General features: G+C 49.7%; 1 protein-coding gene across 1 annotated transcript; it reads right to left on the reverse strand.

Moving 5' to 3' along the window:
- Window positions 1-392: 392 nt before the first annotated feature.
- On the reverse strand, window positions 393-6375 carry LOC149327867 (uncharacterized). The gene is made up of 2 exons (XM_089563176.1): window positions 4533-6375; window positions 393-848 (listed from the first exon to the last, which is right to left on the reverse strand). The coding sequence occupies exons 1-2, from the start codon at window positions 6350-6352 to the stop codon at window positions 482-484; spliced, it is 2187 nt and encodes a 728-aa protein (XP_089419302.1). The 5' UTR covers window positions 6353-6375; the 3' UTR covers window positions 393-481.
- Window positions 6376-27574: the final 21199 nt, after the last annotated feature.

Here is a 27574-nt window from a genome sequence, read left to right on the forward strand (position 1 = left end):
CTGGCACCATGCTGTTTCTACACACGAGCGAGGTCGTAGACGTGAACACCGCAGAGTTTCATTGTGAGTTAATTCTTGCACGCGGCGGCCTTGTTTTCCCACCAGCATCCTCCTCGGTGTTCTGGCCACTTCCGTCAGTAGTTCTCTTTGTGTCATCAGCTTCATGCCATAGTTTTTACAGCATGTTTGTGCCCACCTGCAGAGGGATGAAGGCTGATAGATCGGTAAACTGAGATTCCTTGGACAACAGCTCTCGCAGATAGTGATGTGGACCTTAGAAGAGAATGTGGATGTATAATATTTTAGCTGTTTAAGTCGTGTTTTAAAGTTGTTTGTGGTACAGTTGTGTGCAAAAAGTTCATCGGTTCTAAACAGTCACTGGAGTTCCAAAGTGTACAAACGTCACGTTCACCCGAAGTTCCCTGTAACAACATGAATTGTTATGTGAGGGCAGTAGTCAGTGCGAGATACCGCTCACCGGTTACAACTGTGGAACAAAATGTTGGGACGATAGAGAGAGTTGTGAAAAAAATTGCGCCAGCCCTTTAGTCTTCCGCTTCGAGGTAGCGCTCTCCTTGACATCGTCTGCCTTCAAGTACCGTCTCACGTGGTGCCAGCAGTCCTCGTTGAGCTCGTCTAGTTGCATGTGCCCGTCACCACGTGGATGGCAGGCGACTCTCTCCCTCACCACGCCGGTGAACCGCATGAAATCGTCCATGCACCGGATGCTCTGAAGCCGTTCCCAAACGGAAGCACGCATACGGGCCTTGTCGGCCCCGGCGAGTTTCGCGAGTTCATCCATCAGGGCGGGATACCGGTAGACATGCTCCAAGGCCGCTGCGACGTACCTGTTTGTGGGAGATGACGGCGATGTTTAAAACACAATTAGGAGATGCGCCGCAAAATGGACAGCATTTGCAATGTTGTGGCGTCGAATTGCGATGAAAGACGACCAGAATAAACATTCAGACAAGCTCCTGGTAAATCTCGCCTTATTAGTCGTCTTCCAGCTCGGTCATCGTTACAATAAAGTGCCTTCATGAGCATACATTACTTATTAACCTTGCGAAACAGTAACCAATACCGAAATTGTAGCGGATGTTTCCCTCGTAATTTTTGCGTCAACAGTCACGATTGTGAGCACGCTTCGTATTCTATAGTAGGATACAACTAAAAAAAACAGCAGTTGCTAACACTGGGGCTGCGGTCCTAGGCGTCCTGGTCAATCCAACTGGTCAATCCTCCGCTGGTCAATCGCAACTGTAAAGGAGATCAGCTTTTTAATGTTTGACTATGTCAAACAATCCATGCATGTATCAAAATTCTAGAGCTCATAATTTTTTTTCTTGTGATAAGCTTCTTGTTTACGTAACAAGAAGTGTTTAAGCAGCGGACTACTTTTTCGTCGTGGAGGAATTCTGTGCGCGAAGGCTGAATCTGGGCGGAACTTCACTGCAGACTTAAGTTGTACCCGACTATAGTGAACAGCTGAACTCTTTTCTTGGACACAGAAAACGGTTGAAGTATCTGCGAGTTGATGAAAAAAGCTAACTGCCTTTTCGCCATCTTCCGCAGGGAAGAAAGTCATAGCGAAAAGTGCACTGCCAAACTTCTTCCGCTCCCCCTACGAAGGGCTCACTCCAAAGTTCACATTGCCGACGTCCCACGAGCGGTAATATTCCAAACGAGCAACGCATTCTCAGTTGCACAGCTTGATCACTCCTGATCACTCAGAGAACTGATAAAGAGCAGCTTCTAGTATCACCATGGTCCGTTATCATATTGGGTCAGGACGGCGGCACGCCATAAGACCAAGGGGTGCGTAATTATTTCTTTTATGTATTAATTGATACTGTAGTCCTAAAAAGGGATCCTGGCAGGGTGAAAATGCAGAAAATAAAACAACAGACAGCAGTTTATCAAGAAAAGCAAAGGCCAAAAAGTATACTAACAAAAAATAAAACGCATCAAGTCAGCAGGGTCAATTCCATTCCATATGATCCAGTGTTTCTCGAACCACACGGATTTTGCTGCAAAAACTCTCACGGGTTAACCGCACTTAATGATTATACTAAACCGCTTACTTCCTTTTTTAAAAATATTTTACATCTTGACGATGATTTTACTTCAAGATATAACCGGTAAAAGGGAACAACTTTTTTTCTAGAAGCATTTTAATTTGTTCAATGCTCCTAATGGTGCTTATGGAAGGGTAGAGATTCGCATCGACTGTGAGAAAACATTTTACTTCAAGTTCGCTCATAACGTGGGAATTATAGCAAACAGAAAAACTCGAAAATTTGAGGGATTTTAAAAATGATGAAAAAGAGCCAAGGCAGACAGGTAGACGTCTTGCGCAGCCTCACAGCGCATGAAGTAGAGAGCACTGAAAAATTATTTATGGCTGAATATAATGAACACGGTCATGAGGAAAAACAAGCCTAACCGTAACTTCAGCAAATGCGCGGCTTTTAAGCGAAAAATCTCCCCTTCCAATGCATATGAACAATTCCAAATAACTCTACATACCTTGGTCCTTGACAATAAGTAAGGCAAATTTCAATAAACAATTATTTTTTAAAGAGAAATGTCGAAGACCGCATAGCTTCAGAAGAATGGCCTGTCAGCGGTCATTTTACCGCATAGCTTCGCTACAATTTTATTACCTTACACAATGCTTATTAAAGCGCAGAAATTGCATATCAACAGTTGCAAAATCTAAGAATTTTGCGTGAAAGCTCCTGTACTTAAAACAAAAATGAGAGGCTGTGCTCCCCACTGTGCTCAGATTTAATAACTTCAAATCGCACGTCTTATTTTAAACGACTAAACGCGTTGCTTAAAACACGTCCTGAAATTTCACGGCGGTTTTGTGGGGCTTGCCCCGCTCTTCCCCTATGGTTCTCTTCCCCGCGATGCGTTTTTCCTAGTTGGTTACCTTAACAAGGGATGGTTGGTTTATGGGGTTTAACGTCCCAAAGCTACTGAGGCTATGAGGGACGCCGTAGTGGAGGGCGCCGGCGTCGCAGCGCCACGAGCGCCACGGGCGGTGTGGTTGCGTACGGAAGTACCGGCGCGATGCTCCGCTCTTAGCCAGCGGGGCGAGGCCATGGGGGAGAACATTTTCCCTCATCTCGCCCCGTCCGGCCGTGGCGTGTCTCCATTGCCCTAGCGTGGGCGAACGTTCGCTCGTAGCCGCGCTGGTGAGTCGGACGACCTCGATTCCTCAGCGTATTTTGTTGCTAGCTGGCGTTGTTTTTGTCGTAGCAATAAATGCCTGTTTGTGTCAGCCAGAATGTCATTCTTTTGTTCAGAGCAAGTCCCACCGTGGTCGTCGTGCGCTCGGTAGCGTACGCGATCACGGGGTGGGGTCCCGGTTGTTTTGAACGATGTCAGCCGCGATTAACCGGGGAAGAACGTATTTATCTCCTCTATTACAACCCCCCAGCTTTCACCGAGAGAGAAGTCGTGTTTGTGCAGCTCAATCTATGCTTCCGTTAAAATGAGCCAGACGTTACAGCAATGTTACTTTCTTCTCCAATGTTAATAAACTGTTGTTAATGTCCTTTTTTTCCTGAAGTTTGTGGGGTGTTTCAAATGAGCTTTCCTAACCTTAGTTAAATATTTAAACAACTTATCTGTAATTTTCGTTAAACTAGTAAGGTAACCCTACAAGACCAGACCGGCCACTGTGACTTGCCACAAGTTCAATCGCCATTTTGCAGGGAACAACGGGAGCCGCAACTGATAGATGCACTCACACACCGACCTTTCAACGGATGGCACGGCTTCAAGCTTATAACTTAACTGTTGTGTTTAACGTCCCATAGCGATACATGGGCTATGAGGGACAACGTACTGTAGGGTTCCAGATTAACTAAGACAACCTGGGGTTATTTAACGCGCAATCACATCATACAGGCAACCGTGAAGGATGGCATATGTGTTAGTGATGAAGGGGTAACAGGCAAAGTCTTCTAACGAAATTTTTTGGACTGTGCAGGCAATCTCGCATCATATCAGATGTTCAACTGCAAAGTTCTAGTTGAAAAACACCACTACTTCACAAACAGTGAAAAAGTTTTCAAACGCAAAGCTTGAAAATATTGGCAACGTTATGATTTGACCCCACTAACATTATAATTTTGAGCGTTGTTTTAGAGTTATGATTCTAACATTAACATATCGAACACAGCAGTAGTATAATGTAAAATGTTTACCGTGCAGCATACTCCTATAACATTATATGTTAGTTTGAACATTAGCCTAACGTTCCAATGAAACACGTAATGTTACTGCAACTTGCGCAGCAATTTTATAACGTTATTTTAATGTCTGGTGCTACCTGGGAAGTTCGCGCTTCGAGCTATTATCTCTGTAGATGGACGATAGGGGCGCCAGTTATAACTATTATACAGGCAGTGGTTACCGCTACAAAACATCTAATGCCTTCGGTTATGAGCTCATTATGCCTCATTATACCAGCTATTATAGTTTTCAGTGGAATCGGCTTTGTCTAAAACGCAGCTCACCTGTCGAATTCTCCAGCCTTGGCGAATCGTGCGGCAAGTGCAAGCAAGGTAAAGTTCCGCCGTGCCGTTGCGGAGACAGCAAACCAATACCCCTTTGAATCGTCCTCCATCCTGGAGCGACAGGCCACGTTTAGTAAGGTGTGATTGTCGGCGATGGAAAGTGACAGGCGTCTGCCAAAGACCCCGGTGTAAGCGTTAGATTCGTCTTTGAACTCAAAAATCCTGATGTTCTGGCTTCGTGTCACTGCGTCCGCCAACTCCTCGTAGTCCTCTTTGTTCGGGCTGTCCATATCAACCGCCAGCTTTCTTATGCCAGTATTTTGAGACAGGGGCTCCAATATCACTGTCCATCTGGTGCTTGCCTCGTCGGCTTTGCGTGTGCATACGACGTATAGATAAAGCGCTTCAAGCTGTGACGTCACTCTCAGGTAACGTGCCATGGCTGAATACACTTCAGGGTCATCATCTGACAGTCTCATGCCAACATCCGTCAAGTGACTACACTCAGGCAGCTGTCGCATGACATCGGTTCTGACAAAATCGCACTCTTGCCAGTACAAAGATATGTGCTTAAATGATTTGCACTTGATCAAGTCGGGTCTCTCCATTACGTCGAAATATCCAAGGGAAACCTTCTCCTCCGTGCCAGTTGCGACCAAGGCTTCGCATAGTGAAGGTAAGATATCAGTGGATGTGAGGGTCCTTTCAATATGCAGCTTCTTTAGGCTTAGCTTTGATGACAGCATCTGGAAGAACGTCGTCCACATTTGCAAGCTCCACATCAAGATAGGAAGGGTCAACTCTTCCAGCGTGCGGTTGTCACCGAGCGCCTTGAACCAACGATTGTAGACGGCTTGATCCTCAGGAGCGAGATGGGTCTGCGATGAGAAGATGCCGAAGTTCAGCAATACTTTGTTCTTTCTGAAGATGTCCTCGACCAGAAAAATACTTTCGTCGTTGGGAATAAACCTAGTGAGAGTCAATTTCCTGATCGTCCGGTTTACTGCGATCTCTGAAAGAAGTATCGTTTGCGTGCGTGTATTCCCTACAGGCATCTGCAGTGTCGTCAGCGTAGAACCAATGATCGGGCTCCTCGTGCGGTACTTTGAGTAAAGCTTGCGGACGAGGACGCCATTGAGAGTGAACTCTTTCAAAGAGTGGCTTCCTACGATGGATTCCAGTATAGCCCAGCTCTTATTCTCAAATATAGTGAGACAAGAAAGCCTGAGAGCAAGCAAAGACGACGAACTGCGAATAAGTGTCTGCAATGCTTCGGCGAGCGCCCTAGGGAAGCGGGTGCCCAAAGAACATTCGAGTTCTTCCAGGCTCGTCAGTCCCTCGATCACAGAGCAAACTTGCCTCGTGATGGTATCTGGCCATTCCAGCTTCAGGACCTTGAGCCACGAATTCTTCCGGAGCGCTGCACACAGGGCCACAGCCACTCTTCGGTACTCGAAAAATGATTCCGTCGCTTGGAACGAGATGACGCAGCGGTGCTTCTCGATCAACCAACAAATCACCAGCGCGCCCTGAACAAACTCCTCATCGGCGAACTGCGGGACGTCCTCTTCACTCGACTCGTAAACTTTCTCCAGGGAGAGCTTGCCGAAAGTTCCGGGCAGCTCTCGAAGTTCAAAACTTGCCCCGAACAGTAGCTCATTCCACGCGGACAGCGTCGTGACCACGTGGCACAGCCGATCCTCCGACGCTGTGCAGGGGGCGCGGAAGTCGACGATGGCTCCCGTGAAGCAGCCTCTGAGGCTCTCCAGTTCCTCCAACTGCATGGAGATAGTCCTGGTTTCCTTCGCGACAGCAGGCATACCTCTGCCTCCTGCCGGTGGTCCGGCGTTCTCCATCGTATTCTGCGTGGAAAATGAGATGCGTGGGAAACGTCAAAGGAGTGTAGACCTTTGCAAAAATTCAGGGGGCACTTTGGCTCTCTAAAGTGCTGCAAGGCGAAAGCGTTTCCTGGCGACTGTTTGTTTTTATTTACTTTTTTATTTCTCATATTTTTATATTTATTCTTTGCTTGTTTTCTTAATTTTATTGTTTTTTATTTTTATTTTCACATCTTGTTTTTATTTTGTTTTTATTTTGGCTTATTTTCTTATTTTTATGTTTTATTTTCCTTTACTTGACTTTACTCCTTTTATTTTATTTATGAAGCCCATGCATTCACTAGGTGCACCTTTATTCATGCTGGAACCTTGAGCCTTTTAATAAGCAATGACGCCGGAAGGCGCACGAATCTGCCGACGCGTCTGTCGACACTCCTGCCGACGCGTCTGTCGACACTCCTGCCGACGCGTTTGTCGACACTCCTGCCGACGCGTCTGTCGACAAGGCTTCCGACGCGTCTGCTAACGACAGTATGAGGCATTAAAGGCTTTCGCCTTAATAAGGGCTCCCTGGGCGCTGCCATATTGTTCACTGGACTGTCGTGAGCACCTCGTGATAGCACGGTGACAGCTTGCTTATTGCTTATTGGGGTTTAACGTGCCGAAGCAACTAAGGCTATGAGGGACGCCGTAGTGGAAAGCTCCGGAAATTTCGACCACCAGGGGTTCTTTGACGTGCACTGACATCGCACAGTACACGGGCCTCTAGAATTTCGCCTCCATCGAAATTCAACCACCGCGGCCGGGATCGAACCCGCGTCTTTCGGGCCAGCAGACGAGCGCCGTAACCACTGAGCCACCGCGGCGGGTTCAGGGTGGAAGCGGCGACGGAACCGGTTTCCGACAGTCCAGAGAGGAGGCGTTTCGACAACTCCCTCGCCCCGGCCAACTTTTTGGCGCGTGTTTCTTTTTTCGTTGTAATGATGCGTAAGGAATTAAAATTCACGGATTACCACATTGCATTCTCCCAAGACCACTAAATAATTTATAATCGAATTTTTCTCGTGTTGTTTCGGTTTAAACAGTCGAACAATGACTGTGACGTCAAAAAGTTGCAATATAATCGCTCCTCCTACATTCGTTGTCATTCTGGCCATTGAGGCTGGCTGGCTTTGGTATTGCAGTGAATTAAAAGTACGAAGCAGTGAATATATTGCAGTTTTTTTTTTTCATTACTCAAGTGACCTGTAAGCACACGTTGACGTTAGTCACCAGTCTGGCGTTAAAACCGAAACAGTATGATAGAAAAATTCGATTATAAATTATTTATTTGTCGTAAGAAGCGAGGAGTGATTCATGCATAGCAATTTCTTCCACATCATTTTAGAAAAGAAAACATGACACCAAAATTAGGTGTTTTTATTAAGTTCATGGAACGTTTTTGTATTTGAACTGTGACACTGAAGCTCATGCGACCACGACCAAGCCTCTTAACTCCTAAATTATTAAGGAATCAAACAAAGAATCATAACCTCCACGCTATTCCAGCTCATTGCCTAGATTTCCAATGTCAAAAATTTGTTAGCGCCGCTGAAAACTGGGAAATCGGTTTGTCGAGAACTCGCAGCAATGAGCATTTGGTCTACTTTGTGCAACTATAGTCCCGAGTTTTGCGCAAACCAACTCAAAGACCTTGAATGGTAATGAATGTCGTACAAACACTTGTTCTTGACACAGGTGGACATTACATTTGTAGGAATGAGAATCCGTACGGTCATAACACTTAAGCCGTTTTCTCTGTTATTTTGGCAGCGGGATGTTTTCGGGACCGTTTATTCCAAATGCTGTTCTCTACCGACACGAAGGACAAACCCAGACAATCATTAGCTTCTGCCACTGCCTGTCCTCAATGGCCTGTCCCGTCATCATTGTTGCTGACTGTGTTCAACGATTGATCCCTTTCTGAAATGTACAGGACGCCCGTGTCATGATTGTCGTATAGTTACTCGCACAGCAGCTCATGGCAAAATAGAGCCAGTATGATCCTTGAACCGCAAGCTTCTACACAGCTAGGGAGCGAAAGAGGAAACCCCAGTCCTTTGACCAAGGTTTCGGCAAAAAAAAATTCAGGGGGTACTTTGGCTCTTTAAAGTGGTGCAAGGCGAAAGCCTTTCCTGACGCTCTGTTTGGCATTGACTGCGAGACTGTTTGTGCTGTACTAGTGCTTTATTCGACTACACACTTTGACTACATATTACAACTACACACTTCGACTGCCGACTTTGACTGCTTCTTTAGTACGACTCTCTCTCTCTGCTTCGATGCGGTCGGTTGTATCCATGGCTCTGTTCGCAGTAATTAGGTATGTAATGTGGTCACTCACAGACGTCTTACGCCACCTCTCGGAGCGGATGGCAACTATTTTTTTATTAGTTGTCGTGTGCTCCAAAACGTGGCGTCAGGCATCCGTGGGTGACCTCATTACTTAAAATCCGCGCACTCTGACGTCATAACCATTTCGACCAACCAAAAAGCGTGACACCTCTGCTGAGAGCCTTCTGTCGGCAACGATGAGGTATTAAAGGCTCTCGGCTTATAAAGGCTCGTCTCCGTCTGTCCAATGGTAGATATGCAAAATTGCGCAAGTGCGCTGCCTCACATAACAATGTTGCCGTAACAAAGATGGCGGAGGGCTCTATCAAAGAATGGCTAGGGCTGCAGGAGAGGCACTAAGTGTGTGGATGGAATGCGTGAAGCATATATTGAAAGAATCAAACGAGAAACTAGTCCTGCCTGCTTTGTTTCAGCTGTATACGCATGATCGGCCATCTTTGCTATGCACCAGTGTTATGTTAGAAAGCGCACCTGAGGAGTTTTTCATGCAAGTAGCCTCCTCCAAGCGGAAGGTGGAAAGGTCGGAGAGGAATGAGGTAAATATGAAAAAGGGGGAACGTAATAAAGTGGTGTGCGATGCCTTCAAAAGGCCTTTTACATGTCGGAGTTAGTGCTTTTTCAGAGAATTAAGGCTTTCCTTCCCTTCCTCATACCTTTCCTTCGTGCAGCATTTATCCCGATACTTTGACAAAACAAGCGCACTTAAACTTGCTGGACTCATAGCATGTGCTACACATTGTGTGTACTGTGCGATGTCAGTGCACGTTAAAGAGCCCCAGGTGGTCGAAATTTCCGGAGCCCTTCACTACGGCGTCTCTCATAGCCTGAGTCGATTTGGGACGTTAAACAACATAAACCAACCAACCAACATTGTGTGCCAGAATAATTCTCCAGTGGAATTCTCCAGTGGAATGAATTTCTATGTAGGTGTCTTCATCATGGTGCAAATACCCTACGTCGACGGGAAATCGACGTATTATTCACAAAAAAAAAATTTCCTGCAGGTCAACTACTGCTGCACCTGGTCAGAGAGCGAAAGCTATGGCGTATCAGGCAACTATATAAGCGGCTTGGCGTCTGTAACGTTGAGTGCGTTCCGGACTCTGGATAGGCAGCGCACCCACCCCGCCACCCCGGCAGGTTGCAGTTAATGGTTGATCGCAAGAGTCTGCTCACCCAATGAACGCTGCGGCGCATTGCAGCAATGTCGCGTGTCTGCCACAACGTTGTCAGCGCCAAAGCATGCCGCACACATCTCTCTCTCATCACCCAACGTACCTATAAGCGCGATTAAGGCGTCTTCTCATCCAGGGAGCCAGTTATGCCCACTTCCTTTCCTTAAAATTATCGGAGTAGAGAGAGAGAGAGAGAGAGAAAACTTTTATTGCTCTTTCAAGAGATTCGCGGAGATGAAGACTTCTTGGTCGTCCTGCTTGGGCGCTGGCGACTTGAGTCTTCGAGCAAGGGTGGGCCCTCAGTCCAGGGCTCCACTGAGTCGTGCCGCTTCAACAGCGTGCTGTACCAAGGCCCTCTGGACCTCGAGCTCGCTGCTGGAGAGACAGCTCTCCCATTGCTCCTCACTCGGTGTTTGATAATTGTGGAATGCTATGTTTCTTTCGCACTCCCAGGTAATGTGATAGAGTGTAGGTGTACCGCCGCACCAGGGACAGTCTGATCTGAATTGCGTTGGTGACATTTTGCTGTATATGTACAGGTTAGGAAAAGTGTTCGTCTGTAGCCTACGCCATCCTACAGCCTCTTCCCTAGTCAGTGCTCTGTGTGGTGGTGGATACCTCAATCTAGTTCCCCTATAAAGTTGTAGGGTCTCTGCGTAGCCGCGTTTCTGCCACGACGTTGCCAATGCCAACGCATGCAGCGCGCTACTGAGGTGTCCACTGTTCCGAGAGGGCAGTTATGCGCCTTTCCTTTGCTTTCCAAGCTCCTGCTCCATTGGTTTCGTAGCTAAAAGCGGTCAACTGTATTTTCTTTCGAAATCAGTCATTTGAAGGTGAAAACTATAGGCACTGTTTTGCCTAGTTTTGCCTAGGGCTGTTTTGCCGTCTATTAACTATATCGATGTCCAGGACTATTTCGACGTCTAATCGACTTTTTCGCCTCTAATTATTTACTCCAGATCAACCAAATTTGACGCGCAGCGAAATTTTGTCGTCCTCTATCACATGCAATCATTCTTTTACTTACATTCGTTTACACGCACAAACATGTCCGCAAGGGCTGCGGACATGTTCTGCGTCCACTTTCTGCAGACACGAAACCGCAAGCGTCACCAAGAAATGCTTTCGCATTGAAAAAAAAAAGTAGCAGCTGAGGGCGGCCAAACGTAAAGCACAAAAGCAGGGAAGGAATGCGAGCGCGCTGTCTAGCTGAGTCGACTGATGGCTCCTTTTCAAAATCGCCATGATGCACTTCCCCGGCCAACTGTCTCAGGTGGAGGACATAAAACACGCGCTCTACGCAGACGACATTACAATCTGGACTACCGAGGGGAGCCTTGGGGAGATGGAGGACCGCCTTCAGCAGGCCGCCTCCATAGTCGATGCATATGCTGCCGACTGTGGTCGCCAGTGTGCTCCCGCAAAATCAGAGCTTCTACATGTTAGGGCAAATCACAAGGACAACACGTCTCTACACATATCTCTATTGGGCGGTCCCATCAGAGAGGTGGCAGAGCTCCGGATCCTGGGTCTGTTGGGAGACGCGCCTCAGCAGTCGGGACGAGCGGACGTGTCTCACGTCGGCTCCGCCGAATTTTATGATCCTTTCCCGAAGCATTTGCCGAAGCGCTGCGACACCATCTGGCTACACTTCCAGAACAACGAGGAGACCACTCACCCTTGTTCAGGTGGGACCGTTTTCTCAAATCCTTCGAGAATTTGAAGACCAAGCGGATCGCGCGAGTTGCTAAGCCTAACAGTTAGGCCACGACTCAGGTGCCCGCCGCGGCTCCGCGGGCAAATTCTGCCGCAAACCATGACGACCCTGATGGGATACGACCCGGAGGGGATGCAGATTGTCACCATGCCGCAGGCGAAAACCCCAGTTTTCGACAAGGTTACGGAGGCGATTATCCAACGCAAGATAGAAGAGTGGGAACGCGCATCAGCCCGTGACGACCACTCGGCACGGCAAAAAGGTCGAACGCCAGATGGACGCGTCACCGCGGCAGGGGATACGCCGCTGCAGCAGACGCCCTGCACGCAAGTCAAGCGTTGGAAGCCACCTCCGCAGCCGCGTCTGGACAAGCAAGACGCAGTGATCATAATCAAACCTAAAGGAACGCTGGATCTCAGCAAATTCAGGGGAAGCAACGCGGTCGGAAACGCCTTGCACATTGCTGCTGGCGTCGACAAGGGCTCAGCCGAGCTCAGCGTTTGGCCCATATGGGAACAGAACATCATCGTCGTCGGGGTGCGAGACGCCCAAATAATCAGAAAGATCCTGGCAATTCACGAAATTCAGCTTGGGGACAAGGCACAGGCAGTGTACTCCTACCTCCGCCCCTCCGACGACACTTGCAAAGGAGTAATACAAGTGGACCCGAGGGTTTCCAACGAAGACATCACGAACGCGCTTCGCTCCCCGGACGCACCAGTGGTGAGCGTGAGAAAATTAGGTTCCTCCAACGTGGCGGCCATCACGTTTGAAGGAAGAAAGGTTCCGTTTCACGTCTTCTACTACGGTGAAGCGGTTCCAGTACGCCTATACAAGAAAACAACGCCAGCCTGCGCACTGTGAGGGAAACTTGGACACCGGGCGGATGTTTGCCCTTGCCCTTCGAAGTCAAGATGTCCGCAGTGCGGTCAGCAAGATGTTCCAGAATCCCACGACTGCCAACCCAAGTGCACGGTCTGCGAAGGTCCACATCCCATGGGGTCGAATCAGTGCAAGTACAAGTACCGAACATCACAAAAAACCAAGCCCAAGACAGGAGAATTCAACCACCGGTCAAGATCCAGGCTTCGGAACCGGTCCGGCAGCAGAGGTCCATCGAGCAGCGGGGACCGACTGACCCACCAGGACCAGTCCAGCAACAACTCAGCACCACCCGGCTCACGCTCTTCAAGCAATGGACCGGGGACTACCGATAATGTGACGCACAACAACGGCAGTCGTCCAGCCGAGAAGACAACAGGACCCCATAACAAGGAGCAGCGCAACGGCAGCAAGGTGAGCTGGGCAGATGTAGCTGCCTCCTCCCCCGAAGCGTTGGCTTACAAACGACTTGAAGCAGAGATTGAACAACTAAAATCAGAAAATAGCACATTGAAACAGCAGTTAGTCATCGCAGTCAATCCAAACAACACATTACCTCCATCGACGCAACAGGCATGTCCGATGGAAGAAGATAGGGCAGAGCTACACCCTCCGTCTCCACACCAGTTAGATGCTAGCACCCCCGAGAGGCAAGCAACTACACCAGACGCACCCCACCAGGCACCAACTCCGCAGGCACCACCATCGCAGGCACTAAAGCAGCAATATACAGAGCACCCCCAAACCCAGGAACGCATCACTCGCTTGGAAAAAACAATTCAAGACCTCATTGAAAATAAATTACAAATTATGATCGAGACGACAATCAAAAGTATGTTCGAATCAGTTATTAAACCCATGATGGAAAACCTCGAACCAGTTTTAATAAGAATGCAATCGCAGGAGATCAGAATTGACCGCAAACTTCAGGAATTATCAGATGTTTCTCACAACAGAGGCACAAAGCTGCAGGGTAAAATGGGAACTCGTCGTCTGCCAAGCACTCAGCCAGATCAACAACCTGAGGGCGCACCACATGATGAGGCACAAGTTTCTAGTGTTCAGCATGGCTCCACAACGTAGACATAAACTTACTATCCTACAGTGGAACTGCAGAGGACTAAAACGGAAGAGGGAAACATTACAGCAATACATAGACTCTCATCCCGATACGCCGCAAATAATAGCCCTGCAAGAAGTGAATATGGAGGCTAAGAGCAGAGGATACTCAACACATCAAACAAATCCCTCGACATGCATCTTGGTCCACAAATCATGCACGGCAATCACTGTAGACCTTAATCTAGACAGCGACATTGAATATACCTTCATAAAAATACTGCCACAGCACAGAAACAGCAAGGGCACCTATATACTCAATATATATAGTCGCCCCAAACAGCACCGCGTAGCCTTCGACGTGATCTTTCTTAAAGCCCTAAGAGAAGCCCAAAAAGCTCCCCTAGCTATAGTTGGCGACTTTAATGCTTCTAGCCCCCTATGGGGATACCCCAGGGAAGACACGAAAGGCAGAAAACTAGCATCCGCCATCGCTGACATGGCCCTGACCCTACTCACGGACCCGCAGCACCCGACGCGAGTCGGCACCAGCGTAACGCGGGATACTTCTCCCGACCTCACGCTCGTCCGCAATGCCCGCAACTATGAGTGGCTCAATACAGGAGAGACCCTAGGCAGCGATCACTACGTGCTGCAGACCATCTTCGAAAGCAACAAGCACAGCAAACCACGAGGGCAAGCCAGAATTACAGACTGGGAGACATTCAGAAAGGACACCAAACTAACCACATCCGAACAAATAACCAGCTACGAAGATTGGGCGGCTTCCATTCTCGACCTTAAAGAAAAGCTCACAAAGTCTCTTGCCACCACGGAGGACCACCCAGCTGTTGACAACCACCTCCTACACCTTTGGGAAGCAAGACGTAGTCTTATAAAACGATGGAAAAAACAAAGACACAATCGGAAACTAAGACTTCGAATAGCCAAGCTTACTATTCAAGCAGACCAATACGCATGGGACCTCGCTCGCACCAATTGGCTAACAAAGTGCGAATCCCTCAAAGGCCGCCTAGACACCAAGGCTACATGGAACCTTCTGCGATGCCTAATTGACCCTCCGAAAGCGAAGAGTGAACAACACAGAAATTTGCATCGAGCCCTACACAGCTTTCAAGGCACGGATCATGAACTCGTGGATGAACTCACGCGTCGCTATATCTGCACCGCGCGAGACCCACAACCCTACAATAAGGAGTACCGTGGGGAACCGAACGAAGACCTAGACAGAGATTTCACTTCAGAGGAAATCATTGCAGCACTAGCAGATATGCGCCGAGGCACAGCCCCGGGACAAGACAAAATTACTGTCGGACTTCTGGCCAACCTCGGCACGGAGGCTCTGCAGCAACTCACGGATTACATAAACGAATGTTGGCGTACCGGCACCATTCCACAAGCATGGAAAACAGCCAATGTACACTTTATTCCCAAACCCGGCAAGAAAATCAGCATTGAAAACCTGCGCCCCATATCCCTCACGTCGTGCGCAGGCAAACTCATGGAAAAGGCAGTCCACACCCGTCTCTCCAATTATCTTGAGGACAATGAGCTACTGCCACACACGATGTTTGGATTCCGGGCACACTTGTCCACCCATGATGTGCTTCTGCAAATCAAACGTGAAGTCATTGATCCCGCACGCACAAACAGTAACCGAGCGCTTCTAACACTTGACCTCAAGGGAGCGTTTGACAATGTCAAACACTCCACAATCCTCAACAACCTCCACAGCATGAACTGCGGACAGCGAGCCTACTCGTACATCTGCGATTTCCTTACGGACAGAACCGTCAACATCAGCACCGGCTCAAAACACACAACGCAAGTGAAGATGGGCACGAGAGGCACTCCGCAAGGGGCAGTACTATCCCCACTTCTCTTCAACATAGCACTCCTAAACCTCCCACCTCTTCTCAATCAGGTACAGGGAATACGCCACGCCCTGTACGCTGATGATATAACCATCTGGACAACCACGGGAAGTATGGGAATGATTGAAGAACAACTACAAACCGCGGCGACAACAGTTCAAAATTATGCCCGGGCGTGTGGACTAACGTGCTCACCCGAAAAATCCGAACTCATAGTCTTCCGTCAACGCAAGAATCAAGACACCATCAATATCCGCGTAGACAACTCACCCATCAAGGAAGTTCAGACCCTGAAGATACTGGGTCTGTACATAAATAGCGACGGCAACAACCTTCTTGCCCTCCAGAAACTACGGCTCGTGAGCGAGCAAGTCGCCAGGATGATCGCCAGGATAACGACGCGCAAATCAGGGATGCGAGAAGACGATACTCTGCGACTGGTGCAGGCTTTCGTTGTAAGCCGCGTCGTCTACGTAGCGCCCTACCTCCGCCTTAAGAAGCGTGACATAAAAAACCTCGACATCATAATCAGAACTGCCTACAAGAAGGCCCTGGGACTCCCTCTTGCGACATCGACGGACAGGCTCTTGCGACTGGGTGTGCACAACACGATCGATGAGCTGATAGAGGCGCACCTTACGGCGCAGGTGGTACGGCTCTCCACAACTCGAACTGGCCGACAAGTCCTGAGTGATTTAAACATCAATTGCCCCCGACAGCTAGACACCAAAACCGACATCCCAGCCTCATGGAGAGGACAACTCAAGGCAGCTACCCAGGAATATGCACCCTGATTTTCACCAGTCAAGACGACAAGCACGAGCCGAAGCCATGAAAAGACACTACGGCGAGCGCGAGGGCGTGTTCTATGTCGATGCTGCGGGTCCCGAGCAGGGAATGACGGCCGTCGCGGTAGTGCACCAAAATACAACAGTCGACGGACTAGTACTGGCTAGCCAGGACATACTGGCTGCGGAAGAAGTGGCGATTGCTCTAGCTGCAACACACACTAGCTCAATATACATTCTCACAGATTCACAGACAGCGTATCGCAATTACCTCAGGGGCAGGGTCGCACCGCTAGCAGCTAAAATCCTGCAAGATAGCTACATCCGTGGCTACCAACCCACACACAAACACTTAATATGGGTACCAGGTCACCAGGGCATCCCAGGGAACGAGAGCGCACATGCCTCAGCCCGAGCATTTCTCCCCCGGGCACCCAGTGCGGATGCCGTGGAACCTCCTACCCCACTACTAACTTACAATGACATACTTCAGCACTTAAGATTATCCCGTCGGGTCTACCCTCCGCCGGCTAAGACACTAGATAAAGGGGAGGAACAACACCTCCGAAAGCTACAGACCAACACTTACAACAACCCACGAAGACTACACGCCATAGACCCGGAGTCATTTGACTCACAATGCAAATTCTGCGGGGAGAAGGCGGACCTGTACCATATGGTATGGGCCTGCCAACGAAATCAGGCGATCACTGTTAATAACCAGCCAACGCAGGAGGGGGGGGAGGCAGCTCTGTCCAGCTCGGACGGAAAGAGTTAAAAGCAACTCATCGAAAGAGCCCGGACAGCAGCCTACGCCAATGGGGTTCCGGACTGAGAGCTCCAACCACGGCTACAACCTCCTAAACCATTTCATTAAAATATTTTCACCACCACCTGGGTCTGTTCATCAATAACAGGCTTAGGCCGGACTCTGCTATACCTAAACTCAAGCGTATAGGCGAAAAGGTAGGGCGCATGATCCACCGCGTTTTCAAAAGCGGGGTGGTCTGCGGGGCACGGACGCGCTACGGCTCGCCCATGCATTCGTTACCAGCCGGATCCTCTACGCCGTGCCGTACCTACGCACCAGTAAACAAGAAGGCGAGCGCATTCACGCCATCATCAGGAAGGCAACAGACGAGCACTGGACCTCCCGGTGGCTACCTCCAACGCCAAACTGAAGCGTTGGGGGTGGTAGACTCCTATCAGGAGCTGCAGGAAGCTCACCTCATTAACCAATACACGCGGCTGTCGCAGACGGGACCTAGGTACCTAGCGTCTACGTCACACGGAGTCCCATATAGGACCATGAGACCCCATGTAACAACAAAAAATTACGAGGAACTTTAGCGGCTAAAGTGGTGAAAGGCGAAAGCCTGAGTGCTGCATTCTGCTACGCGATTGTTCACTTCACATTCTGTTGGTGCATTAATTAACTGCCAATTAATGACGCTTAATATTTGCCTTTAGGAGTGGAACGCGACAGCGTCTTGTAGCGCTGCCAGGGAGTCCACGGAACGCCACCACCCGTTCGGCGCGATGCGTTGCCCTTTGAACGCAACGCTTTTTGAGGAAAGGAAATGGCGCTGTAAATCTGTCATCTCGGTGGACACCTGAACCGCACCGTAAGGAAGGGAGGAAGTGGAGTGAAAGAAGAAAGAGAAAGAGGGGCCGTAATGATTGATTGTAAAACATTTTATTCGCCGGGAAGAGCTTGGCAAGAGGTCGCGTTAAGTGGTCGAGAGTACATAGCCCTCGACGACTTTGTAGGGGCCGTAATGAAGAAAATGAAAATTGTGTTTGAGGAAAGGAAACTACGCAGTAACTGCCTCACATATATCGGTGAACACCAGTCGAAAATTGTATTTGAGGAAAGGAAATTGCGCAGTAACTGTCTCACATAATTCGGTGGACACCCGGCAAAATTCGCGCGCAGTGACGTCACGACCATTTCGACCAATCTGAAACGCGGACAAATTTGCTAACGCGTCTTGGTGGTGGTGGTGAAAACATTTATTACGAATGAGCAGGAGGTATGTTTGGATCAGCCCGTAAGGGACCGATCCTTACAAACACTAGGTGGAGGTCCCTAGTATGGGACCCCAGTGGCGGTTGCCGCCGCCCGGGCGCGCCCGACTAAGGCTTGTTGGGCCTGTAAGTCGTGGCAGCCGAGCAGGGTCGCCTCCCAGTCCTCCCGGGTTGGGTTGGGGATGGAGGGAATAGCGGGGTTGGAGGGGCAGGCCCACACCATGTGATAAGTGTCAGAAGACACTGCACTACAGTGTGGGCAGCTGCCGCTAAAGGAGGGGTCAAAATGTTTTAGCGCTGCCGGGCACAGCAATGTATTGGTGAGAAGGCGGAGAAGGAGCCGCTCATCCGCCTTCTTAAGGCCTTTACATGGGCTAGGGTAAAGGCGATGACAAGTTTGATAATATGTTGTAATATCTTTGAATGTATAGACCGGATTAAAATCGGGTTCCTGATCGGACGGGGAGGAGAAAACAGCCCGGTGAGAGAGCGCGCGGGCGGCTGCGTCTGCTGCCTCGTTTCCTGCCAACCCCTGATCAGCAGGGGCCCATATGAGGTAACGGTGTGCGGGGTCCGTATCCCGTATGCAATTTTGGTATATTCGATAGGCTAGGAAGGGAGTGCAGCCTTGTTCGACGTTCCGACAGGCCCCTCGCGAGTCGGTGATTATGTATTTTGAACTGGAATGTGAGGCCGCGAGAGCAATCGCGACCTCTTCTGCTTGTGTTGCACTGCGGGCTCTGAAAGTTAGTCCGTTAACTGTGTTGCTGTTGTGAACTACCGCGGCCGTGTACCATCCCCCGTGGTGAGGGCCGGAGGCGTCCACGTAGTATACACCTGTTTTGTTGCCATAATATCGGGCTAGCGCTTCCGCTCGTGCCAGGCGCCGACCATTATGGTCTTCATGTGACATGTTTGCTGGAAGAGGCCGCACGTGGAGGGCACGTCTCCACAGTTCCGGGATGCGAAACCTGTCTTCCATTGGAGGGGTGTGTTGGATATGGAGTCGAGCAAGAAGGCGGCGACCCGACTCCGTTAGCGACAAGCGCGTGTACTGGTTTGTAAGGTGCGCCTCCCGGAGTTCCCGGAAAGTATTCACCACCCCAAGAGCCATAAGCCGGCTGTTTGAAGTAGTGATGGGGAGGTCAAGGGCACGTTTAACAATTTTGCGAAGGATGACCTCAAGGGCGTCCTCCTCTTGTTTCCGTAGGTGGAGATAAGGAGTCGAATAGAGAATTCGACTGGTTACAAAGGCGTTTGCCAGCCGCAAGGCATCCTTACTTCGTAACCCTCCGCGTTTGTTGGAAACCCGGCGGACCATGCGGCCCACCTGGTCCCCCACCTTACGGAGTTTGGCCAATGTAGTGTCTGGCCGCCTGTGTTTGTGGATGTAGAGTCCGAGTACCCGTATCTCATCACTTTCGCGTATGGGACCACTCTCAAGAGAGAGAGATATTTTAGTTGTGCACTTCTGTGAGGGGCGGAGGTGCACAAATTCCGATTTTTGAGGGGAACATTGAAGACCGCAGAGGCGGGCGTAGCGGTCTACTATCGTCGCCGCTGTTTGCAGGCTGGTTTCAATGTCTCCTGTGCTGCCCTGCGTGGCCCACAGAGTGATGTCATCGGCGTACAGGGCGTGCTGCACGCCGGCGACACCACTCAGCTGGGCCGGCAGGTGCATCATGGCCAGATTGAAGAGCAGCGGGGAAAGTACCGCGCCTTGAGGGGTTCCCCGCGTGCCGAGTAGGTAAGGACCATGGTCTCTATCTTGAATTCGAATGTAGGATTGACGATCTATTAAAAATTGTCTTATGTATTGGAATGTATTGAGGGCGTCTTGGTCACGACAGTATGAGCCATTAAAGTCTTTCGCCTTAATAGGGGAGAGTGAGTGAGTGAGTGAAGAAACTTTATTTCCGCCAGAAGAAGACCCGTGCCCCTCCGGGTCCGCACGCAGGCGTCCGGGGAGGGGCAGCGTCGCAGCTGGAAGACTAGCAACGGTCTAGTCGCGCAGCTTCTGCTGCCAGGCGGGTAGCGTATCGTTGTATGCTAAGGTCGGCACTTCTGAGTATGGTCTCCCATTCCTCTGCATTATTGATTCTGCCATATCCTGGGGCACTGGGGCATCTCCATAGTATGTGTTCGAGTGTAGCTGTATGCCCGCATAACTCGCACACCTCCGCATCCTCCCTCGTGTCACCTCCTGTCCAGCTCCTCCAGAGCGGGGATGCGAAGTTTCTAGCTTGGAGTCTTCTCCAGTCATAGGCCTCAGCCGAGCTAAGCGATCTATCCGGAGGAGGATAGATCCTTTTGTTCTTTTTCTGAATGTCTGTGATGCTATTAAAGGTATTGGTTTCCTCTTTAGTGCTGAATTCGTATGAGGTGTCCACGGCTCCCCGGGGTAAAGAGGAGCGGGCGAGCCTGTGGGCGGCCTCGTTTCCAACCAGACCCGAGTGGGCTGGGGTACAGATAATTAGAATATTGTGGGCTGGGATAAAGTCTTTTAGATATTTAGCCGCCAGGGGAGATCATATGTGTGCTTCCTTTTTTTGGTTTAGAGTTTATGGAGGTTTAACGTCCCAAAGCGACTCAGACTATGAGGGACGCCGTATATTGAAGGGGTCCGGAAAAATTCAGGGGGCACTTTGTCGAAAGTGCGTAGAGGCGAAAGCGTTTTCCGCACCACTTTGCCTCTGTGACACTGGTGACGTCACCACTGGATGACATCACACAAAATTGAGCACTAATTAACAAGTAATGACAAATTGCTAATTAATGACTAATTACTGGTTAATACATAAATATTAATTAACTGCTAATTAATTACGCTTAACCATCGCCTTTAGCACTGGAATGCGACAGCGTGTTGTAGCGCTGCCAGGGAGTCCACGGGACGCCACCACCCGTTCGGCACGATGCCTTCCTTGCCTTTTGAACGCAACGCTTTTTGAGGAAAGGAAATGGAGCAGTAATTCTCTGTCATCTCGATGGACACCCGAACCGCACCATACATGATGGGAGGAAGTGGTTGTTGTTAGCCTTTGAAAAGATGACACATACCCACACTGGGGGATCGGCAAGAATCGGGAGGCAAAGGTTGCTATTCACCTGTACATAATAAAGGCAAAATAAAAGCACACGCACGAGAGAGCAACACCGGGAGAGTCTACCTCAAGGAGGGCAGGGAGTGAGAAAAAAGGAGTTTTGATTGAAGAGAGAGAGAGAAGGAGAAAAAATGAATACGTGATTAATTCAAAATGAAATAAAGCTTAGAAAAGAAAATACTGTAAGCTTTAGCAAGGCAGTCGATGAAGAAAATGAATATTGTATTTGAGGAAAGGAAATTACGCAGTAACTGTCTCAAATATCCCGGTGGACACCCGTAAAAAGCGTGGCACCTCTGCTGACAAGCTTCTACTGACAGCCTTCTGTCGACAACGATGAGGCACTAAAAGCTTTCGCCTTAATAAATTCGAGCGCCTGGGGTTCTGTTCGAATTCACCAAGTGCACTGACATCGCACAGTACACGGGCGCCTAGAATTTCGCCTTCCTCAAAATTCGACCTCCGCGGCCGGAATTGACAGCAGCCGAGCGGCCTTAACCACTGAGCCATAGCGGTGGCTGTATGTGCAATAAACGATTTAATTTCACGAAGAAATGGTTTATGGTTTATGGTGGTTTAACGTCCCAAAGCTACTGAGGCTGTGAGGGACGCCGTAGAGTAGGGCTCCGGAAATTTCGACCACCTGGTCACCGAGAAATGGTTAAGGGTCCCTGAAGATGCGTTCGAGTACTGCCACGTGTTGCAGTACTGCGCACTACAAATTAACGAAACCATGTCGAACACTTGGACTTTTATACAAGTGAGCTTGAATTTTCTATTTTTCTACGTAATAAAAGCCTCAGTATAAAAACACGTAACACAGGCTTGGACGCTGCGTGTGTGTTACGAGTCCTCTATCATTCCTCTACTCCGCAGCTGTGAACGGTAGAACAGCTAAAATCCTCGTCCAGTTTATAGTTTACAAAGAACCGCTGCTATTAACGCTTACCTATGGTGGAGCTGCGCAGAGGTCTTCGGTTGCTTGCAGGCGGAGGCAGGGACGTCGTTGTTGTTGTTGTTGTAGCCTTTGACAGGGACGTCAGGCGAGCTTCTCAGATGCTCGTGCTTTGAGACATCTTCATCTACTTCGTTCGAGCTTTGTCAGCAGAGAGACTAGTGATTACTGCACTCGGACTTCCGTACGAATTTGTTCAGACATACCATTACCGAAAAATTACTAAGCAGCAATAAAAAGTAGGCGAGCGGCAACTTCCGCTGCTTCCTTGAAGAAGGTGAAGCGCTGTGTGAAGGCGACCGGCCTGTTCGTCGCCAGACGGCGACCTCAGGGCGTTTTTTTTTTCTGTTTGGTTAACGTCCCTTCCTGTTTCACACCTCGTTTGGTTGACGTTATTTCCGGTCTCCAGGACAAATATGACGTGGCACTTAATTTTTGTGACCACTTTTGCGGTCAACAACGACAAAGCCTGGCTTCGATGAGCCATATGTCTTTCGCCGCCGCGGTGGCTCAGTGGTTATGGCGCTCGACTGCTGACCCGAAAGACGCGGGTTCGATTTCGGCCGTGGCGGCCGAATTTCGATGGAGGCGAAATTGTAGAGGCCCGTGTACTGTGCGATGTCAGTGCACGTTAAAGAACCCCAGGTGGTCGAAATTTCTGGAGCCCTTCACTGCGACGTCCCTCATAGCCTGAGTCGCTTTTTTTTTTCATTCATCCATTTATTTATTGGTCTTTGTTGCATTAAAAATGTACGCAAACACTGCCGGACGTTAAACCCCATAAATCATATGTCTTTCACCTAAAAAACATCTCCTGCTGATCAGCTACCGTTCGTGCCCCGAATGTCATTAGATGGGGCATAAACGCCACTGCATTGACGAGCTTGAACGAATAGGACACGGATGGCGGAAAGAAGCAGAAGGGACACATTGCAGCCTGCCCAAATCGAAGCTACAGTCTGCCTAAGTGAAATCGAACGGAGTAGGCACGAGCCATCCAATCCTGCCATTGGACGTCTGAAACTCTGAACGACCACCCAACGCTTAGAGAGCACAATACAATCGCAGCTTTCGTTGCGTAACGGTCGCCAAAATGATCGTCGCGTTCGCCAAACGTTTTCAGCACCACCGCACGCTCACCGTACGCACGACAGCGCCTCGCGCTCACTCCAAGGCTCCCAAGACTTCAATGCAGATGGGCTGGTTCCCAAGGTTTCCTGTCAGCAGGATTTGAGCGGAAAATCTAGTAATCGTTAGAAATGTATCCCTACTTTGAATCCTCGTAATTAGGCGAATACGCCTCGGGACTCGTGATCAGTCACTCCGCGAAAAATATTACTACATCTCTGTCAGTGACAACGACGGATATGAGTGAATAAACTTTATTGCCATAATTGGAATTAATGAGACAGTGGGGCGGCGTGTAACCCAGGTGGGGGCGACTGCTTGGGCCCACGACGTGAGCGCGGTCGACTTGTCGGAATTTGTAAGTAGTTGTGACAAGTCCATTCCATCCCTCTTCTGTGGGAGCTCGCAGCAGGGCTTGTAGGGCCGGTTGTTTCGCGCGCCCCCATAAGATGTGAGCTTGTGTTCCGGGAATAGAGTTTCTTACTATTACCTAGAGGGAAAGCTGGCGGCGCTGCACTTCAGCCACCATGGATGCTCAAAGCATCATTGGCCCGTGAGCCACTTGGTGTGGGACAGTTGTATTTTTTTCGGGAACACGGAGTCTCATTACTGAGAAGTTTCATTCCAAAAACTATGCTCGTGTGTGTGCAGACGACTTTGAGCAAAAGCCATAGCAAAAGCCATAGTAGCGAAACCGCAACAGCACATGACGCCAATAAAAGGTTTTTCTTTTCTGAAATGCCGCTAAAAAACTTTTAAAGTGTTTAATCAACAACATTTTTTTAAAACATATTTCATTTTAAAAGTGCGCCTGTAAAGCCCGAAATAATAGTTTTTGTATTGTGTAATACTCGGTTAAATATGACAGCGATTCAACTCTTATTTTGGGCAAACTTTGCATTTACATGCTTTTCTGCTTATATGTTGCAATCATTAGACATGATATTGAATGTTAGGACATTCTTAGTTATCGAACAGCGTTCATTTTTGCATTATTTTTCGCCCAAAAGTTATAGTTCTGCAGCCTTTAGCTCACCGGCTTATGATGCTTTGAGTGCCCATGGTGGCTGAAGTGGTTTTGAGGGGGCTCCACGCAAACTCCCATAGAAGGGGCACCTGCTTTCCGTCTAGGTAATAGTGAGAAACTCCATGGTTCCGGGGCTACCATTGTTACAATTTGGGCAAGAAGGGTCGAATTCACCGTTGGTGATAAGCGCCAAACGGAAGTGACTGAGAAGCGAATGAGTTCGTAATCGACGGAGCAGGGTGGCTTGTGTTCTGTCGAGGTCAGGATGGGGACAGAACAACGACGGATGTGAAGACTGATTCATCGGCACCCTGAATCTTGGTAATCATCATCGATGGCAGTTCGACACGGCCATTCCACGAACACTGCCTCCCCCCCCCCTCCCCACTCCCCGCCAAAGCCGCTGCGTCGCGATGCGCTTCCTTGCCTCCCTCCTCTCTTCTGGGCGCAAGTTAAAGATCCATAGTTAATCGAAATTAATCCGGAGACCTCCCCTACGACACCTCTTTCTTATTTCACTTCCTCCTAAGGCTCAAGGCAGATTGAAGACATTGTAGGGCAGCTTTGGAATCACAGAAAACAGCCCATTTTTTGAGGTAGCCTTCTGGGCAGCGCCTGGTTAACCTCCTCGCCTTTCCGTCCCTCTGTTTCTCTCTATCTCACTTCGTCCTTCATCCTTAACGTCAATGGTGTGAGGAAAGGAAACGGCCCAGAATTACTCTATATAGTGAAGCGTACAAACCGGGACAGACTAGCATAACGCCGTGGTGTGTTGTCTAACCTGCACCACCATAATCGCAGTGTTTCACGAACCTGCTCCTGGGTCCCTCATTTACCTCCGTTTCTATGAACGTCTATTTCAAACACGGTCCTTCGCGCTGTTAGTAAAGAAGTTGCTGCTAATTGTACAAAGTTCTGACTGGGGTCGTTGGCGTCGGCCGCTCGTAAGAATGACCTCTGAGATTTTCGAGGTGTCGGAGGCCACGGTGAACAGAAGGCAGAAAGAACAACGGTACCCTGAGAGTGTTTCGCGCGTTCGGCTGAGGTGCAAGGGAACGGCCACTCATGTCGTATTTTACGTCACTTCCTGCGCACCGGCTCGGAGGCAGTGCGTCTCAGCCGAAGACACCATAAATTTCCCGCACCGAGGCGGATCTGCCGGGCATCAGATCCGGTTCACTGGAGTGCGTCGCCGTTCTAGTCCGGATGGGCACCACGACACAACCGTGACGTCGATCTACGCCCAACCGTTCAGACCCTTGGACCCCTCGTGCATTGTGCCCCTCCATAACAGGCTGGGCTCATTGCCCAACCTGTTATGGACTTCAGCGCCTACCACAGGGGCTAGAAATGTGCCACCACCTACCGCCGTGGACGCACCCTCCTCCAGCTTTCTCCGCCCACCTTTGTGCGAGGTACACGACTGACCTGGTCTCCATCTCGGGCGCAGGCCACGATGAGACAACTTGGTGAAAAGGTGTACCAAGTGATGAAGTGGTCCGACTTCCATACCCTCCGCGAAAGGGCTCCAGCCTTGGGCAACTTCCTCGTACACATCGCAGAATGTGTCCGCAAAGTCATCATTGGATGCACGGCTCCTTCCAACTCCCCTGCCCCTGACCTCCGGCAGCTGGACTTGCGAGCATCAAGGCGTCGAGCAGAAAGGAAAGCCTAGAGGACGGGTCGTCCCACAGACTGGACTGTCCACAGAAGGACTGACGCCGTTTGTAGACGTCACGCCAAGTGCCTTCAGCGTGAGAGTTGGCAAGTAATATGCAGCTTCATCTAGACTGCACCGCAATCTTCCAGGGCGTGGCGGCTACTGAAGGCTCTTCTACAGACTTCCAAGATGCAATACCTAGTCCTGGGAGCATTACTTGCCAAGGGCATCACCATGCAGGCCCTGGCAGAACAGCTGACCGACCACTTCACCCCGGTGGCCCGGCCTGTACTCCTGGTCCTCCTTCCCAGCTGGTACCAATGCAGGCCGGCTCCTTGCAGTCAACCACTGGAAGTCCCCCAGACCCAACACCGCCTGGAGCACACCAGTTACCCCCCCCCCCCCCCCCGGATGCTCCGCACTCTGGGGACCGGTGTGGGGCGTTAAATGTTGGGTAGGCATGATGTTCCTCTGTCATTTGTCTTATAAAAATAATAAATGAACAAAATGCAGCAGTGATTGAGAGATACACATACCAAATAGGGGGCCCAATTGCAGCCTGCAGCATTGTGAAACGCCCTTTTGTAAGGGTCCGATCGATGCGGTCGGCAGATTTCTCTGTGGCTGGGCATATTTTTTCGGGGGCCAGCGCCAACCCTCGGCTCCCCTATGTGCTGTGTCAGATTTTCGGGCCGTTCGCACGTGCGGACAGGTTAACGGAAAAACGACATGTGCAAGAATTGTGTGAAAGTTTCGATGCGCTAACTTTCGGCGACGCAGTAATGGCAAACGCTGTCTACGTAAGGCATATGTAAGGACTCACTCACTCACTCACTCACTCACTCACTCACTCACTCACTCACTCACTCACTCACTCACTCACACTCACTCACTCACTCACTCACTCACTCACTCACTCACTCACTCACACACTCACTCACTCACTCACTCACTCACTCGCTCGCTCGCTCGCTCACTCACTCACTCACTCACTCACTCACTCACTCACTCACTCACTCACTCGCTCGCTCGCTCGCTCGCCCACTCACTCAATCACTCACTCACTCACTCACTCACTCACTCACTCACTCACTCACTCACTCACTCACTCACTCACACCGTGGCCGGGCTGCTAATTTGCCTCCAAATGTGGTGTGCATTGAAACACAAACTTACCGTGGTGTGTGCAGGGAACCCGACGTCTAGAAAAAGAGGGAAATTAGAGCATAGAAGCAACGATGAATGCGACAGCATTAAAATCGGCGTTGTCCCACGTCCCATCACGCTCATTTGAAGGGAATCTGACAAACAGTAGTCGCAGTTTCTCGCCATTTGTAAAATGGAACACACAAGAAGAGCATGGCGCTTGTGTCGCGCGACTTTTACACGCAC

Source organism: Amblyomma mixtum, chromosome 10, assembly GCF_055824585.1.
Source record: "Amblyomma mixtum isolate Tamu chromosome 10, ASM5582458v1, whole genome shotgun sequence".
In the NCBI taxonomy this organism is placed as follows: Eukaryota; Metazoa; Arthropoda; class Arachnida; order Ixodida; family Ixodidae; genus Amblyomma; species Amblyomma mixtum.

What these genes read in the sequence shown, in the direction of transcription:
- LOC149327867 (XM_089563176.1), bottom strand. Translation starts at nt 6,352, where the DNA reads ATGCCTGCTGTCGCGAAGGAAACCAGGACTATCTCCATGCAGTTGGAG. An exon ending in AAGGCTGGAGAATTCGACAG is followed by an intron (nt 849 to 4,532) that starts GTGAGCTGCGTT and finishes TCCCACAAACAG; the next exon opens with GTACGTCGCAGCGGCCTTGG.